General features: G+C 50.2%; 1 protein-coding gene across 9 annotated transcripts in view; it reads left to right on the forward strand.

The window, feature by feature from the left end:
* The window catches only part of SZT2 (SZT2 subunit of KICSTOR complex), a 178938-nt gene that overhangs the window by 94142 nt on the left and 63647 nt on the right, over window positions 1–21149 (forward strand). For all 9 annotated transcript variants that reach the window (XM_066597912.1, XM_066597916.1, XM_066597913.1 and 6 more), the window contains 2 exons: window positions 17641–17874; window positions 19267–19477. In XM_066597912.1, the coding sequence (XP_066454009.1) occupies window positions 17641–17874; window positions 19267–19477 (445 nt within the window). The remainder of the gene's footprint in view (window positions 1–17640; window positions 17875–19266; window positions 19478–21149) is intronic.

The raw sequence follows: 21149 nt of genomic DNA on the forward strand, positions 1-21149 counted from the left end.
CACTACATACAGATATATACAGCCACCACTAGGGGAAGATCACTACATACAGGAATATATAGCCACCACTAGGGGGACATCACTACACACAGATATATACAGCCACCACTAGGGGGAGATCACTATATACAGATCTATACAGCCACCACTAGGGGGAGATCACTACACAGAGATATATACAGCCACCACTAGGGGGAGATCACTACACACAGATCTTTACTGCCACCAATAGAGGGAAATTACTACATATAGATATATACAGCCACCAATAGGGGGAGATCACTACACACAGATATATACAGCGACCACTACAGGGGGATCACTACACACCGATATATACAGCCACTACTAGGAGAAGATCACTACATACAGATATATACAGCGACCACTAGGAGGAATTACTACACACAGATATGTACAGCGACCACTAGGAGGAGATCACTACACACAGATATATACAACCACCACTAGGGGGAGGTCACTACACACAGATATATACAGCCACCAATAGGAGGAGATCACTACACACAGATATATACAACCACCACTAGGGGGAGATCACTACACACAGATATATATATATAGGCACCACTAGGGGGAGATCACTACACACAGATATATACAGCCACCACCAGGGGGAGATCACTATATACAGCCACCACTAGGGGGAGATCACTACACACAGATATATAGAGCCACCACTAGGGGGAGATCACTACACACAGAGATATACAGCCACCACTAGGGGGAGATCACTACACACAGATATATACAGCCACCAAAAGGGGGAGATCACTACACACAGATATATACAGCCACCAATAGGGGCAGATCACTACACACAGATATATACAGCCACCACCAGGGGGAGATCACTATATACAGATCTATACAGCCACCACTAGGGGGAGATCACTACACACAGATATATACAACCACCACTAGGGGGAGATCACTACACACAGATATATACAGCCACCACTAGGGGGAGATCACTACACACAGATATATACAGCCACCAATAGGGGGAGATCACTACACACAGATATATACAGCCACCACTGGGGAAGATCACTACATACAGCTATATACAGCCACCACTAGGGGGAGCACACTACATACAGATATATACAGTGACCACTAGGGGGAGATCACTATATACAGCCACCACTAGGGGGCGATCACTACATACGGATATATACAGCCACCACTAGGAGGAGATCACTACATACGGATGTATACAGCCACCACTAGGGGGAGCACACTACATACAGATATATACAGCCACCACTAGGGGAAGATCAGTACACACAGATATATACAGCCACCACTAGGAGAAGATCACTACATGCAGATATATACAGCGTCCACTAGGGGGAGATCACTATGTACAGATTTATACAGCCACCACTAGGGGGAAATCACTACATACAGATATTTACAGCCACCAATAGGGGGAGATCTCTACACACAGATATATATAGCCCCCACTAGGGGGAGATCACTACACACAGATATATAGAGCCACCAATAGGGGGAAATCACTACACACAGATATATACAGCCACCAATAGAGGGAAATCATTACATACAGATTTATACAGCCACCAATAGAGGGAAATCACTACATACAGATATATACAGCGACCACTAGGAGGAGATCACTACATACAGATATATACAGCCACCACTAGGCGGAGCACTGTATATACAGATATATAGAGTGACCACTAGGGGGAGATCGCTATATACAGCCACCACTAGGGGGAGATTACTACACACAGATATATACAGCCACCACTAGGGGGAGATTACTACACACAGATATATACAGCCACCACTAGGAGGAGATCACTACATACGGATATATACAGCCACCACTAGGAGGAGATCACTACATACGGATATATACAGCCACCACTAGGGGAAGATCACTACGCACAGATATATACAGCCACCAATAGAAGGAAATCACTACATACAGATATATACAGCCACCACTAGGAGGAGATCACTACACACAGCTATATACAGCGACCACTAGGAGGAGATCACTACATACAGATATATATATAGGCACCACTTCAGGGTAGATCACTACACACAGATATATACAACCACCACTGGGGGTAGATCACTATATACAGATCTATACAGCCACCACTAGGGGGAGCACTCTACATACAGATATATACAGCGACCGCTAGGGGGAGATCACTATAGACAGCCACCACTAGGAGGAGCTCACTACATAGAGATATATATACAGCCACCACTAGGGGAAGATCACTACATACAGATATATACAGCCACCACTAGGGGGAGATCACTACACACAGATATATACAGCCACCAATAGGGGGAGATCACTACATACAGATATATACAGCCACCACTAGGGGGAGATCACTACACACAGATATATACAGCCACCAATAGGGGGAGATCACTACATACAGATATATACAGCCACCACTAGGGGGAGATCACTACACACAGATATATACAGCCACTACTAGGAGAAGATCACTACATACAGATATATACAGCGACCACTAGGGGGAGATCACTATATATAGACATATACAGTGACCACCAGAGGGGGGTCACTACATACAGATATATACAGCCACCACTAGGAGGAATTACTACACACAGATATGTACAGCGACCTCTAGGAGGAGATCACTACACACAAATATATACAACCACCACTAGGGGGAGATTACTACACACAGATATATACAGCCACCAATAGGAGGAGCTCACTACACACAGATATATACAGCCACCACTAGGGGATGATCACTACACACAGATATATACAGCCACCAATAGGAGGAGATCACTACACACAGATATATACAGCCACCACTAGGGGGAGATCACTATATACAGATCTATACAGCCACCACTAGGGGGAGCACTCTACATACAGATATATACAGCGACCACCAGGGGGAGATCACTATATACAGATATATAGAGACACCACTAGGGGGAGAACCCTACACACAGATATATACAGCCACCACTAGGGGGAGATCACTACACACAGATATATATACAGCCACCAATAGGGGGAGATCACTATATACAGATCTATACAGCCAGCACTAGGGGGAGCACTCTACATACAGATATATGCAGCGACCGCTAGGGGGAGATCACTATAGACAGCCACCACTAGGAGGAGCTCACTACATACAGATATATACAGCCACCACTAGGGGAAGATCACTACACACAGATATATACAACCACCACTAGGGGGAGATCACTATATACAGATCTATACAGCCACCACTAGGGGGAGCACTCTACATACAGATATATGCAGCGACCGCTAGGGGGAGATCACTATAGACAGCCACCACTAGGAGGAGCTCACTACATAGATATATATATATACAGCCACCACTAGGGGGAGATCACTACACACGGATACATACAGCCACCAATACAGGGAAATCACTACATACAGATATATACAGCCACCACTAGGAGGAATTACTACACACAGATATGTACAGCGACCACTAGGAGGAGATCACTACACACAGATATATACAACCACCACTAGTGGGAGATCACTACACACTGATATATATAGCCACCAATAGGAGGAGCTCACTACATACAGATATATACAGCCACCAATAGGAGGAGCTCACTACACACAGATATATACAGCCACCACTAGGGGGAGATCACTACACACAGATATATACAGCCAGCAATAGGAGGAGATCACTACACACAGATATATACAACCACCACTAGGGGGAGATCACTACACACAGATATATATATAGGCACCACTAGGGGGAGATCACTACACACAGATATATGCAGCCACCACCAGGGGGAGATCACTATATACAGCCACCACTAGGGGGAGCTCACTACATACAGATATATAGAGCCACCACTAGGGGGAGATCACTACACACAGATATATACAGCCACCACTAGTTGGAGATCACTACACACAGATATATACAGCCACCACTAGGGGGAGATCACTACACACATATATATACAGCCACCAATAGGGGGAGATCACTACACACAGATATATGCAGCCACCACTAGGGGGAGCACACTACATACAGATATATACAGTGACCACTAGGGGGAGATCACTATATACAGCCACCACTAGGGGGAGATCATTACACACAGATATATACTGCTACCACTAGGGGGCGATCACTACATACTGATATATACAGCCACCACTAGGAGGAGATCACTACATACGGATGTATACAGCCACCACTAGGGGGAGCACACTACATACAGATATATACAGCCACCACTAGGGGAAGATCACTACACACAGATATATACAGCCACCACTAGGAGAAGATCACTACATACAGATATATACAGCGACCACTAGGGGGAGATCACTATGTACAGATTTATACAGCCACCACTAGGGGGAGATCACTACATACAGATATCTACAGCCACCAATATGGGGAGATCACTACACACAGATATATACAGCCACCAATAGGGGGAGATCACTACACACAGATATACAGCCACCAATAGAGGGAAATCATTACATACAGATATATACAGCCACCACTAGGGGGAGATCACTACATACAGATATATACAGCTACCACTAGGAGGAGATCACTACACACAGATATATACAGCCACCACTAGGGGGAGATCACTACATACAGATATATACAGCGACCACTAGGAGGAGATCAGTACATACAGATTTATACAGCCACCAATAGGGGGAGATCACTACACACAGATATATACAGCCACCACTAGGGGGAGATCACTACACACAGATATATACAGCCACCAATAGAGGGAAATCACTACATACAGATATATACAGCCACCACTAGGGGGAGATCACTACATACAGATATATACAACCACCACTAGGAGGAGATCACTACATACAGATATATACAACCACCACTAGGAGGAGATCACTACATACAGATATATACAACCACCACTAGGAGGAGATCACTACATACAGATATATACAACCACCACTAGGAGGAGATCACTACACACAGATATATATATATATATATAGGCACCACTAGGGGGAGATCACTACACACAGATATATACAACCACCACTAGGGGGAGATCACTACACACAGATATATACAGCCACCAGTAGGGGGAGATCACTACACACAGATATTTACAGCCACCAATAGGGGGAGATCACTACATACAGATATATACAGCGACCACTAGGGGGAGCTCACTATATACAGATATATACAGCCACCACTAGGGGGAGCACTCTACACACAGATATATACAGCCACCAATAGGGGGAGATCACTACACACAGATATATACAGCCACCACTAGGGGGAGATCACTACACACATATATATACAGCCACCAATAGGGGGAGATCACTACACACAGATATATGCAGCCACCACTAGGGGGAGCACACTACATACAGATATATACAGTGACCACTAGGGGGAGATCACTATATACAGCCACCACTAGGGGGAGATCATTACACACAGATATATACTGCTACCACTAGGGGGCGATCACTACATACTGATATATACAGCCACCACTAGGAGGAGATCACTACATACGGATGTATACAGCCACCACTAGGGGGAGCACACTACATACAGATATATACAGCCACCACTAGGGGAAGATCACTACACACAGATATATACAGCCACCACTAGGAGAAGATCACTACATACAGATATATACAGCGACCACTAGGGGGAGATCACTATATACAGATCTATACAGCCACCACTAGGGGGAGCACTCTACATACAGATATATACAGCGACCACCAGGGGGAGATCACTATATACAGATATATAGAGCCACCACTAGGAGAAGATCACTACATACAGATATATACAGCGACCACTAGGGGGAGATCACTATGTACAGATTTATACAGCCACCACTAGGGGGAGATCACTACATACAGATATCTACAGCCACCAATATGGGGAGCTCACTACACACAGATATATACAGCCACCAATAGGGGGAGATCACTACACACAGATATATACAGCCACCAATAGGGGGAGATCACTACACACAGATATACAGCCACCAATAGAGGGAAATCATTACATACAGATATATACAGCCACCACTAGGGGGAGATCACTACATACAGATATATACAGCTACCACTAGGAGGAGATCACTACACACAGATATATACAGCCACCACTAGGGGGAGATCACTACATACAGATATATACAGCGACCACTAGGAGGAGATCAGTACATACAGATTTATACAGCCACCAATAGGGGGAGATCACTACACACAGATATATACAGCCACCACTAGGGGGAGATCACTACACACAGATATATACAGCCACCAATAGAGGGAAATCACTACATACAGATATATACAGCCACCACTAGGGGGAGATCACTACATACAGATATATACAACCACCACTAGGAGGAGATCACTACATACAGATATATACAACCACCACTAGGAGGAGATCACTACATACAGATATATACAACCACCACTAGGAGGAGATCACTACATACAGATATATACAACCACCACTAGGAGGAGATCACTACACACAGATATATATATATATATATAGGCACCACTAGGGGGAGATCACTACACACAGATATATACAACCACCACTAGGGGGAGATCACTACACACAGATATATACAGCCACCAGTAGGGGGAGATCACTACACACAGATATTTACAGCCACCAATAGGGGGAGATCACTACATACAGATATATACAGCGACCACTAGGGGGAGCTCACTATATACAGCCACCACTAGGGGGAGCACTCTACACACAGATATATACAGCCACCAATAGGGGGAGATCACTATATACAGATCTATACAGCGACCACTAGGGGGAGATCACTACACACAGATATATACAGCCACCACAAGGGGGAGATCACTACACAGAGATATATACAGCCACCACTAGGGGGAGATCACTACATACAGATCTATACAGCCACCACTAGGCGGAGCACTGTATATACAGATATATACAGCGACCACTAGGGGGAGATCACTATATACAGCCACCACTAGGGGGAGATCACTATATACAGCCACCACTAGGAGGAGAACACTACATGCCGGTTTGTACAGCCCTGTTTAAGAAATTCCCTTTGCTGGCAGCCCGGAGTAATATGGAGTTGTAATCTAGATGATTGTCTTAAAGGGGTTGCACCAATTTATAAAGTTAACCCCTCGTGGCAGTTGCACATGCATGTTGCCTCTTCTTTAATTTCAATGACTCGGCTGGAAAACATGGCCGACTGCGGGGCTGCTGGCGGTTCGGAGGGATGGAATCTTTCATCCTCACACGTTGCAGATGTCTATTTCTGCAGTTTAGCGTTATACCCCCCCCCCCCAACCCCCGCTAAGTCTACATTCGGAGCCGCGTGCTTTTGGCTGGGATCCTGAGGGATCGGCCGCGTGTGGAATGACTGAGTCTGCCCTTCTGGGCGCCCCGGCTCGGAGCGTGGGGCCGTATTTTTAGAAACAATTATCCTTTTACGGCCGCTCTTGGCTAATGTCAGCCGATGTTGGAGCGCGTTTGTCCCCCAGAGCGGCGCCCATAATGATCCCGGAGAGGCTTTTAGGGCTGCGAAATGACGGATTTCTCCCTCTCTATAAATTAGGCGCCACGTTCCCCCGTTTTCCGTCATTGTTGTAAGTGATTTTGTTGCATCCTAATGTCCCTCTTTATATCCCCCCTTATGGGCCGTTACCCTCCTCCGTATATAAACAGAACGCCGCGCCGTCACAGATGGGATTTACAGGCGCAGCGGAGCGCTATAAGGGAACAGCCGTCACATGCAGGACCACCAGACAGTCCGGCCGGCCGCACCGCGCAGTTTACCTTCATCTGACCCTCCTGCTTCTCTCACTAAGAATCTGCTGGATGTTAAAGGGCAGCAAACGGCGAGATCCCTGCGATGATGGGGCGATGGGGCGATGGGGCGACGGGGCGACGGGGCGACGGGACGACGGGACGATATCCCTACGTAATTCATGCACTTTACTGTTCTTGAGGTTTCCTATACCGTAAGAAGGCGCAACGGGAACACAGGATATCGCGAAACACCCGACTGATAGTGACAGTCAGACACATATAGTATATACCCTGACCGCCCCTCTATTACCCCCATCTAGTAGCGCACATACACCGACCGCCCCTCTATTACCCCCATCTAGTAGTGCACATACACCGACCGCCCCTTTATTACCCCCATCTAGTAGCGCACATACACCGACCGCCCCTCTACTACCCCCATCTAGTAGCGCACATACACCGACCGCCCCTCTACTACCCCCATCTAGTAGCACACATACACTGACCGCCCCTCTACTGCCCCCATCTAGTAGCGCACATACACCGACCGCCCCTTTATTACCCCCATCTAGTAGCGCACATACACCGACCGCCCCTCTACTACCCCCATCTAGTAGCGCACATACACCGACCGCCCCTCTACTACCCCCATCTAGTAGCACACATACACCGACCGCCCCTCTATGACCCCCATCTAGTAGCGCACATACACCGACCGCCCCTCTATTACCCCCATCTAGTAGCACACATACACCGACCGCCCCTCTATGACCCCCATCTAGTAGCGCACATACACCGACCGCCCCTCTATTACCCCCATCTAGTAGCGCACATACACCGACCGCCCCTCTATGACCCTCATCTAGTAGCGCGCATACACCGACCGCCCCTCTATTACCCCCATCTAGTAGCGCACATACACCGACTGCCCCTTTATTACCCCCATCTAGTAGCGCACATACTCCGACCGCCCCTCTATGACCCCCATCTAGTAGCGCACATACACCGACCGCCCCTTTATTACCCCATCTAGTAGTACACATACACTGACCGCCCCTTTATTACCGCCATCTAGTAGCGCACATACACCGACCGCCCCTTTATTACCCCCATCTAGTAGCACACATACACCGACCGCCCCTCTATGACCCTCATCTAGTAGCGCGCATACACCGACCGCCCCTTTATTACCCCCATCTAGTAGCACACATACACTGACCGCCCCTCTATTACCCCCATCTAGTAGCACACATACACTGACCGCCCCTCTATTACCCCCATCTAGTAGCGCACATACACCGACCGCCCCTCTATTACCCCCATCTAGTAGCGCACATACACCGACCGCCCCTCTATTACCCCCATCTAGTAGCGCACATACACCGACCGCCCCTCTATTACCCCATCTAGTAGTACACATACACTGACCGCCCCTTTATTACCCCCATCTAGTAGCACACATACACCGACCGCCCCTCTATTACCTCCATCTAGTAGCGCACGTACACCGACCGCCCCTTTATTACCCCCATCTAGTAGCGCACATACACCGACTGCCCCTTTATTACCCCCATCTAGTAGCGCACATACTCCGACCGCCCCTCTATGACCCCCATCTAGTAGCGCACATACACCGACCGCCCCTTTATTACCCCATCTAGTAGTACACATACACTGACCGCCCCTTTATTACCGCCATCTAGTAGCACACATACACCGACCGCCCCTTTATTACCCCCATCTAGTAGCGCACATACACCGACCGCCCCTTTATTACCCCCATCTAGTAGCGCACATACACCGACCGCCCCTCTATTACCCCATCTAATAGCGCACATACACCGACCGCCCCTCTATTACCCCCATCTAGTAGTACACATACACTGACCGCCCCTTTATTACCGCCATCTAGTAGCACACATACACCGACCGCCCCTCTATTACCCCCATCTAGTAGCGCACATACTACGACTGCCTCTTTATTACCGCCATCTAGTAGCGCACATACACCGACCGCCCCTCTATTACCCCCATCTAGTAGCGCACATACTACGACTGCCTCTTTATTACCGCCATCTAGTAGCGCACATACACCGACCGCCCCTCTATTACCCCCATCTAGTAGCGCACATACACCGACCGCCCCTCTATTACCCCCATCTAGTAGTGCACATACACCGACCGCCCCTTTATTACCCCCATCTAGTAGTGCACATACACCGACCGCCCCTCTATTACCCCCATCTAGTAGCGCACATACTACGACTGCCTCTTTATTACCCCCATTTAGTAGTGCACATACACTGACCGCCCCTTTATTACCCCATCTAGTAGCGCACATACATCGACCGCCCCTTTATTACCCCCATCTAGTAGCACACATACACCGACCACCCCTTTATTACCCCCATCTAGTAGCGCACATACGCCGACCGCCCCTTTATTACCCCATCTAGTAGCACACATACACCGACCGCCCCTTTATTACCCCCATCTAGTAGTGCACATACACCGACCGCCCCTTTATTACCCCCATCTAGTAGCGCACATACACCGACCGCCCCTCTATTACCCCCATCGAGTAGCACACATACACCAACCGCCCCTTTATTACCCCCATCTAGTAGTGCACATACACCGACCGCCCCTCTATGACCCCCATCTAGTAGCGCACATACACCGACCGCCCCTCTACTACCCCCATCTAGTAGCGCACATACACCGACCGCCCCTCTACTACCCCCATCTAGTAGCACACATACACTGACCGCCCCTCTACTGCCCCCATCTAGTAGCGCACATACACCGACCGCCCCTTTATTACCCCCATCTAGTAGCGCACATACACCGACCGCCCCTCTATGACCCCCATCTAGTAGCGCACATACACCGACCGCCCCTTTATTACCCCCATCTAGTAGCGCACATACACCGACCGCCCCTTTATTACCCCCATCTAGTAGCACACATACACCGACCGCCCCTTTATTACCCCCATCTAGTAGTACACATACACTGACCGCCCCTTTATTACCGCCATCTAGTAGCACACATACACCGACCGCCCCTTTATTACCCCCATCAGGTAGCGCACATACACCAACCGTCCCTTTATTACCCCCATCTAGTAGCGCACATACACCAACCGCCCCTTTATTACCCCCATCTAGTAGCGCACATACACCGACCGCCCCTCTATTACCCCATCTAATAGCGCACATACACCGACCGCCCCTCTATTACCCCCATCTAGTAGTACACATACACTGACCGCCCCTTTATTACCGCCATCTAGTAGCGCACATACACCAACCGCCCCTCTATTACCCCCATCTAGTAGCGCACATACACCGACCGCCCCTCTATTACCCCCATCTAGTAGTGCACATACACCGACCGCCCCTCTATTACCCCCATCTAGTAGCGCACATACTACGACTGCCTCTTTATTACCCCCATTTAGTAGTGCACATACACTGACCGCCCCTTTATTACCCCCATCTAGTAGCGCACATACACCGACCGCCCCTCTATTACCCCCATCTAGTAGCGCACATACACCGACCGCCCCTTTATTACCCAGTCTAGTAGCGCACATACACTGACTGCCCCTCTATTACCCCCATCTAGTAGCGCACATACACCGACCGCCCCTTTATTACCCCCATCTAGTAGCGCACATACACCAACCGTCCCTTTATTACCCCCATCTAGTAGCGCACATACACCAACCGCCCCTTTATTACCCCCATCTAGTAGCGCACATACACCGACCGCCCCTCTATTACCCCATCTAATAGCGCACATACACCGACCGCCCCTCTATTACCCCCATCTAGTAGTACACATACACTGACCGCCCCTTTATTACCGCCATCTAGTAGCACACATACACCGACCGCCCCTCTAGTAGCGCACATACTACGACTGCCTCTTTATTACCGCCATCTAGTAGCGCACATACACCGACCGCCCCTCTACTACCCCCATCTAGTAGCGCACATACACCGACCGCCCCTCTATTACCCCCATCTAGTAGTGCACATACACCGACCGCCCCTCTATTACCCCCATCTAGTAGCGCACATACACCGACCGCCCCTCTACTACCCCCATCTAGTAGCGCACATACACCGACCGCCCCTCTACTACCCCCATCTAGTAGCACACATACACTGACCGCCCCTCTACTGCCCCCATCTAGTAGCGCACATACACCGACCGCCCCTTTATTACCCCCATCTAGTAGCGCACATACACCGACCGCCCCTCTATGACCCCCATCTAGTAGCGCACATACACCGACCGCCCCTTTATTACCCCCATCTAGTAGCGCACATACACCGACCGCCCCTTTATTACCCCCATCTAGTAGCACACATACACCGACCGCCCCTTTATTACCCCCATCTAGTAGTACACATACACTGACCGCCCCTTTATTACCGCCATCTAGTAGCACACATACACCGACCGCCCCTTTATTACCCCCATCAGGTAGCGCACATACACCAACCGTCCCTTTATTACCCCCATCTAGTAGCGCACATACACCAACCGCCCCTTTATTACCCCCATCTAGTAGCGCACATACACCGACCGCCCCTCTATTACCCCATCTAATAGCGCACATACACCGACCGCCCCTCTATTACCCCCATCTAGTAGTACACATACACTGACCGCCCCTTTATTACCGCCATCTAGTAGCGCACATACACCGACCGCCCCTCTATTACCCCCATCTAGTAGCGCACATACACCGACCGCCCCTCTATTACCCCCATCTAGTAGTGCACATACACCGACCGCCCCTCTATTACCCCCATCTAGTAGCGCACATACTACGACTGCCTCTTTATTACCCCCATTTAGTAGTGCACATACACTGACCGCCCCTTTATTACCCCCATCTAGTAGCGCACATACACCGACCGCCCCTCTATTACCCCCATCTAGTAGCGCACATACACCGACCGCCCCTTTATTACCCAGTCTAGTAGCGCACATACACTGACTGCCCCTCTATTACCCCCATCTAGTAGCGCACATACACCGACCGCCCCTTTATTACCCCCATCTAGTAGCGCACATACACCAACCGTCCCTTTATTACCCCCATCTAGTAGCGCACATACACCAACCGCCCCTTTATTACCCCCATCTAGTAGCGCACATACACCGACCGCCCCTCTATTACCCCATCTAATAGCGCACATACACCGACCGCCCCTCTATTACCCCCATCTAGTAGTACACATACACTGACCGCCCCTTTATTACCGCCATCTAGTAGCACACATACACCGACCGCCCCTCTAGTAGCGCACATACTACGACTGCCTCTTTATTACCGCCATCTAGTAGCGCACATACACCGACCGCCCCTCTACTACCCCCATCTAGTAGCGCACATACACCGACCGCCCCTCTATTACCCCCATCTAGTAGTGCACATACACCGACCGCCCCTCTATTACCCCCATCTAGTAGCGCACATACACCGACCGCCCCTCTATTACCCCCATCTAGTAGCGCACATACACTGACCGCCCCTTTATTACCCCCATCTAGTAGCGCACATACACCGACCGCCCCTCTATTACCCCCATCTAGTAGCGCACATACACCGACCGCCCCTCTATTACCCCCATCTAGTAGCGCACATACACCAACCGCCCCTTTATTACCCCCATCTAGTAGTGCACATACACCGACCGCCCCTCTATTACCCCCATCTAGTAGCGCACATACACCGACCGCCCCTCTATTACCCCCATCTAGTAGCGCACATACACTGACCGCCCCTTTATTACCCCCATCTAGTAGCGCACATACACCGACCGCCCCTCTATTACCCCCATCTAGTAGCGCACATACACCAACCGTCCCTTTATTACCCCCATCTAGTAGCGCACATACACCAACCGCCCCTTTATTACCCCCATCTAGTAGCGCACATACACCGACCGCCCCTCTATTACCCCCATCTAGTAGCGCACATACACCAACCGCCCCTTTATTACCCCCATCTAGTAGCGCACATACACCGACCGCCCCTCTATTACCCCCATCTAGTAGCACACATACACCGACCGCCCCTCTATTACCCCCATCTAGTAGCGCACATACACCAACCGCCCCTTTATTACCCCCATCTAGTAGTGCACATACACCGACCGCCCCTCTATTACCCCCATCTAGTAGCGCACATACACCGACCGCCCCTCTATTACCCCCATCTAGTAGCGCACATACACTGACCGCCCCTTTATTACCCCCATCTAGTAGCGCACATACACCGACCGCCCCTTTATTACCCCATCTAGTAGCGCACATACACCAACCGTCCCTTTATTACCCCCATCTAGTAGCGCACATACACCAACCGCCCCTTTATTACCCCCATCTAGTAGCGCACATACACCGACCGCCCCTCTATTACCCCCATCTAGTAGTGCACATACACCGACCGCCCCTCTATTACCCCCATCTAGTAGCGCACATACACCGACCGCCCCTCTATTACCCCCATCTAGTAGCGCACATACACTGACCGCCCCTTTATTACCCCCATCTAGTAGCGCACATACACCGACCGCCCCTCTATTACCCCCATCTAGTAGCGCACATACACCGACCGCCCCTCTATTACCCCCATCTAGTAGCGCACATACACCAACCGCCCCTTTATTACCCCCATCTAGTAGTGCACATACACCGACCGCCCCTCTATTACCCCCATCTAGTAGCGCACATACACCGACCGCCCCTCTATTACCCCCATCTAGTAGCGCACATACACTGACCGCCCCTTTATTACCCCCATCTAGTAGCGCACATACACCGACCGCCCCTCTATTACCCCCATCTAGTAGCGCACATACACCGACCGCCCCTTTATTACCCAGTCTAGTAGCGCACATACACCGACCGCCCCTTTATTACCCCCATCTAGTAGCGCACATACACCAACCGTCCCTTTATTACCCCCATCTAGTAGCGCACATACACCAACCGCCCCTTTATTACCCCCATCTATTAGCGCACATACACCGACCGCCCCTCTATTACCCCATCTAATAGCGCACATACACCGACCGCCCCTCTATTACCCCCATCTAGTAGCACACATACACCGACCGCCCCTCTATTACCCCCATCTAGTAGCGCACATACTACGACTGCCTCTTTATTACCGCCATCTAGTAGCGCACATACACCGACCGCCCCTCTATTACCCCCATCTAGTAGCGCACATACACCGACCGCCCCTCTATTACCCCATCTAGTAGCGCACATACACCGACCGCCCCTCTATTACCCCCATCTAGTAGTGCACATACACCGACCGCCCCTTTATTACCCCCATCTAGTAGCGCACATACACCGACCACCCCTTTATTACCCCCATCTAGTAGCGCACATACACCGACCGCCCCTCTATTACCCCCATCTAGTAGTGCACATACACCGACCGCCCCTCTATTACCCCCATCTAGTAGTACACATACACTGACCGCCCCTTTATTACCCCCATCTAGTAGCGCACATACACCGACCGCCCCTCTATTACCCCCATCTAGTAGCGCACATACACCGACCGCCCCTCTATTACCCCCATCTAGTAGCGCACATACACTGACCGCCCCTTTATTACCCCCATCTAGTAGCGCACATACACCGACCGCCCCTCTATTACCCCCATCTAGTAGCGCACATACACCGACCGCCCCTTTATTACCCAGTCTAGTAGCGCACATACACCGACCGCCCCTTTATTACCCAGTCTAGTAGCGCACATACACCGACCGCCCCTTTATTACCCCCATCTAGTAGCGCACATACACCGACCGCCCCTCTATTACCCCCATCTAGTAGCGCACATACACTGACCGCCCCTTTATTACCCCCATCTAGTAGCGCACATACACCGACCGCCCCTCTATTACCCCCATCTAGTAGCGCACATACACCGACCGCCCCTTTATTACCCAGTCTAGTAGCGCACATACACCGACCGCCCCTTTATTACCCAGTCTAGTAGCGCACATACACCGACCGCCCTTTTATTACCCAGTCTAGTAGCGCACATACACCGACCGCCCCTTTATTACCCAGTCTAGTAGCGCACATACACCGACCGCCCTTTTATTACCCAGTCTAGTAGCGCACATACACCGACCGCCCTTTTATTACCCAGTCTAGTAGCGCACATACACCGACCGCCCTTTTATTACCCAGTCTAGTAGCGCACATACACCGACCGCCCTTTTGTTACCCAGTCTAGTAGCGCACATACATCGACCGCCCCTTTATTACCCCATCTAGTAGCGTTGGGCTCCTTTGGTCTCCAGAACTGCAGCAATTCGCCATTGTGTAGGATCCACTAGATGATGAAACTGCTCTGCAGGAATACCGGCCCCTGCGGACAGGAAGCTTCTTGTAGTTGCTGCAGATTAGATGGCGGTGCTGACATGTTCTGACCGGCTGACAGGAAGGAGTCAGCGATTCATGCTGCTTGCCCCAAATTCTGACCTCCCATCAGTAACAGAAATCTGGCTCCATCTGACCAGGAGATGTTTTCCCGCTGCTCAGTGATACAAGTTTTGCGCTCTTTTGCCCGCTGGAGTCTTTCGGTTTCTCTTAGACACAATGGCGCTGGAACTGGTTGCCTGCTGTTATACCATCCGTGTGGAGGAACGGCGAGTTGTGCGTTCGGACACGTTAGTTGGAGCTCCAGCGTTGTATTCAGCTGACTGTGCAGCCTGTTGGTCAGAACGATTCCTGACATCCTCCTCCGACCCCTTTCAGTGATGAGTTGTTTCCCTCCACAGGATCCCCTTCCGCTGGATGTGTTTCCTCAATTGCGCAATTCTTGGTATACTTTCCACACCGTTACATGAGAACCCCTCCACCCCCACCCCGGTTGGCGGTGAGCCCCCGGCTAGTCCAGCACTGATGACCGGCCTCGTTGGAAGTCGCTCCGATCGCTGGATTTTCCATCTAATGTAGATTCACACTGAAACTGACCTATGGAAACGTGATTTTATGCCGCACTCCGGGGTCATGGGAAGAATTGCCATACAGGGGAGCGCCAATCATGAGAGGCCGGGGGGTGTAATAACGGTTTGGGGGCTGTAATAAAGGGGCCATTCAGTGTATATATTTGTCTGGTCCTCCGCATCTTCCGCAGGTCTCCCAGGAATACCTGAGACGCTTGTGGCAACTAGTTATGCCAGTTTGTGAGAAAGCGGGGTGATGACTGAATTGGGTGCCCTCACAGCGCCCTCTGGTGCCCTCACAGCGCCCTCTGGTGCCCTCACAGCGCCCTCTGGTGCCCTCACAGCGCCCTCTGGTGCCCTCACAGCGCCCTCGAATATCATCCAAACTTCCAAAACTGCAACTAACAAATCTGCCGAGTTACTGAGTAGGTAATCTTCTTCCGGACTGCAGGAGGTGCGGGCCGCCGGCTGCTCTCTGAAGGGCTTTTACCCGCTAGCGTTTGTTTTTAGCGCTGCGATGTCGCTCTGTGTTTTTTAATAGGACTTTCTAATGTTGAATCACAACAGCCCAAACATTAGAAAGTCCCATTGAAAAAAGCGCAGAGATCTCGCTATCGGGTAAAAGCCCCTCAGAGAGCCGCCGCCGGACCCCGGACCTCCTGCAGACTTGCAGTTTAAAGACAAACGTCTCCCTTTTTTACGTCTCTCCTTACGTGTTTTTCGCGTCTCTGTAGGAGTTCCGGCGCCTCTCGCTGCCCGGTTACCAGCTGAACGAGGAAGAAGAGGATTACTATTATGTCTCCTTGAGCCGGCTTCATGCCCACAGGGTAGAAAATGACCGTTCGCACCATCTCCACGTGCAGGAAAGGCTCCCCTGGCAGGAGGCTGATATTGGCGCGGCCCCCGAGGGCCTGGAGGACAGCACCGATCCCAAAGTGCCACCAAAGAATGGCCGTCTGGTGGAGAAGGTAGGAGGCAGACCTGAGCCAGAGGGGGGTTGAAGCTTGGCTCAAGTCAGGATAACTTGGGGTGTCTTGTCTTCATTTACACCCGGGCCCCGGAGCCTGAAGGGCCCCTCCTGTTGCAAGCGTAGTCTGCAGCTAGGACTGAGAAGTCGGGGGGAAAGCGAACCCTCCGCAGTATACCGCAGCGCGGCAACGGATCACAATCTGTGTATTGATGTGAGCGGAGCTTGTAGTTGTCTCTGATGCTTCAGGGACTTCTATAGGGACTCGGGCTGCATTGTACTTGGCCTCTGAGATAATAAACAGCTGCGGGGATCAGAACCGACGAATGAAGGGGAAGGAACTGCAGAAACGTTGTTTCCAGTTTGCAATATTTGTCATTTTCCTGAATGTAGTGTAAAGCATGGAGGTTTTCACTCCTGTTGGCCGGCCAGCAACGTCTGTGGAGCTTTATTATAATGTATGCTATGACCTATAGAGTAGATTACATGCAGACATGGAGGCAGCACTGACCACTTGGCTGGAAACCTCTATTCTTTACACTGCAGGCTGCATTCAGGGAGCTGCGAGAAAGAAACAAAATAGAAAAAAGGTTTGCATGACTAATTGCTCTTCACTCATTGTCAAAAACATCCGGCACCGAGAAGGAGGACCCTTACAAATAAAGAACTGACCCCTTGTAGGGAGGCTCTAGGACCCTGTTGTACCACCTCTAGCTTGGATACAAGATGTGATACGAGGGGCATGGAGGCTCTAGTACCCTGTTGTACCAACTCTAGCTTGGATACAAGATGTGATACGAGGGGCATGGAGGCTCTAGTACCCTGTTGTACCGCCTCTAGCTTAGATACAAGATGTGATATGGGGGAGCATGAAGGCTCTAGTACCCTGTTGTACCGCCTCTAGCTTGGATACATGGAAGCTCTAGTACCCTGTTGGCCCGGTTGTTGACAATTCATCTATACGACCATCCAGACCATCAAAGAAATCTCTTCTCAGTGTCGTAGAGGCGTCTAGTGGCCAACAAGCTCTACACAAGCTGACGAAGAGGTGACTACACACAAGGAGTCTCTGAGAGCCTCTTATAGGACAAGGGGGGAACCACTTTTAGGGCCTCCGGTGACAAGACCGTCCATCTAATCACCACAACTCTCATCATTTACAGATCTGCCCGAGATGGAACCGAATGCCGGGTTTTATAGCAAAATGACAACTTCGGGGGGGGGGGGGGGGGGGGTTGACAAAGAGTGTATTCCTGTCTGAGTATAGGGGTTTATAAAGAAGTTTATGGCCCCCTATAGGAACTGTAGGTGATCCGTCCTTGTATATGGGCCCATATGGCTCCGCACCAGGTTGCCACGATGCCTTTATGTGTTTTTTCTTGTCATGTTGCAGGCAGAAGAGGATCCTGGTGATTGGGCTCAGGCGGCGCTGGAGGCGTCTGATAGTGAAGTGTCCTCCGTCTTTTCTGGAATGACTGTCCTAGAACAAGGGGGTAAAAGTGGGAATGAGGGGTTCCTGGTTGACAAATCCCATTTACCCCCTAAAACCTCGTCTGTGGTCAGTCTTCCTGAGTCTGTGCAGTCCAGCACTGTGAATAGCACAGGTAGTGTGACCTCGTCCGTCCGTCCGTCCGTCCGCTCGCTCTTCATACATCTCGGTGCATGTGCTTGTCAGCTATTAAAGAACATTTACTCCTCCACCCCCAAGAACAGATCATCTGCTGCTCCTGCATCAATATCAGATATGAGGTGGCAATGTATAATAGTCACCATTATAACATCTTTAGGATAGGCTATCAGTAGTAGATCAGTGGGGGTCTGCTACCCAGGACCCCTACCAATCTGCTTTTCTCTGGGTGGGTGCGCTCATTCACTAAGCTGATATCTGCAGCGCAGGAAGCAACAGCTCCATTCCCACTGCAGTGGCCAGGTTGGGTCTTACAGGCAAATTTCCCATTGAAGTGAAGGGCTTGTAATACCCAACCTGACCACCACAGTGGGAACGGAGCTGTATCTTCCTTCAGAAATCGGCTCATTGCACATGCGCACAGACAGATCTGGCAAACAGCTGATGGGTAGGGATCCTGGGCAACAGACCCCTGCCTATCTGCCATTGATATGCTATATATGTCTGATGGATGTGGGTCCCACCTCTGGGACCTGCAACTATATCAAGAACTGAGCTTATTTCTCAATGGCTGTATGTGGCAGCCGAGGTGGTCAGGAGTACGGAAACATCTGAGTAGGCCATCCTAAGTACTTTCTGTTACTCCAGTAGAAGTGAATGAGAGCAGTGTAAACAGTGTAGCACCGCCCCCTTGGCTGTTTCCGCACTCCCAGTCAAGCTGGACATCTCATACAGACGGAACTTGCTATCTCAGGCATGGCTAGCCTAGGTGAGAATGCTTCTCTAAGATGTATTTCCATAAGATTGGGCGGTTCCTTTAAGATGTTTTGCGAAGAGACCTCAGATCGTTTACTGTGTTACGTATTTTTATGTTCAGCATTGGCGTGGTCGCCCTCCTTGTGCCCCTCTGCCCAGTATATACTGGGGGTCTGGAAAGTCTTCAGACTCTTTCACTGTTTTCACATGTTGTTATGTTGTGGCCTTGTGTTCCCCTCATTCTGCACTCAGTACCCCATAATGACAAAGTGACAACAGAATTGGACAAGTCTTTGTAATTTTTTTTTTAATGAACAACTCCCATTCTGCATTGACATAAGTATTCACACCCCGGACTGAGTACTTAGTTAAATCCCCTTTGGCAGTGATTCCAGCCTCCGCTCTTCTTGGGGATGATTCCACAAGGTTTGCTCTCCTGGATTTGGGGATTTTCTGCCCTCTGTCAGGTTGGGTGGGGGCCGTCTGTGGACAGCCATTGTCAGGTCTCTCCAGTGATGTCCTATTGGGTTCAGGGCTCTGGCCGGGCCACTCAAGGACATTCAGAGTTGTCCCCACTCCTGCGTTGTCTTGGCTAGAGTCTTAGGGTCATTGTCTTGTTGGAAGGTGACCCTTCTGCCCAGTCTGAGGTCCCTTGTGCTCCGGATCAGGTTGTCATTATCTCTGTACTTTTCTCCATTCAGCTTTCCATCCACCCTGACCGGTCTCCCCTCCCCCAGCATGATGCTCTACCACCAGGCTTCACTGCAGGGATTGTATTGGGCAGGTGATGAGCGGCGCCTGGTTTCCTCCAGACAGAACGCTTAGAGGACAGAAAGTTCTAGCTTGCTGTCATCAGAGCAGAGAATCTTGTTTCTCCAGTCTGAGGGCCTTTA

This window comes from Eleutherodactylus coqui, chromosome 3, assembly GCF_035609145.1.
Source record: "Eleutherodactylus coqui strain aEleCoq1 chromosome 3, aEleCoq1.hap1, whole genome shotgun sequence".
Lineage (NCBI taxonomy): Eukaryota > Metazoa > Chordata > Amphibia > Anura > Eleutherodactylidae > Eleutherodactylus > Eleutherodactylus coqui.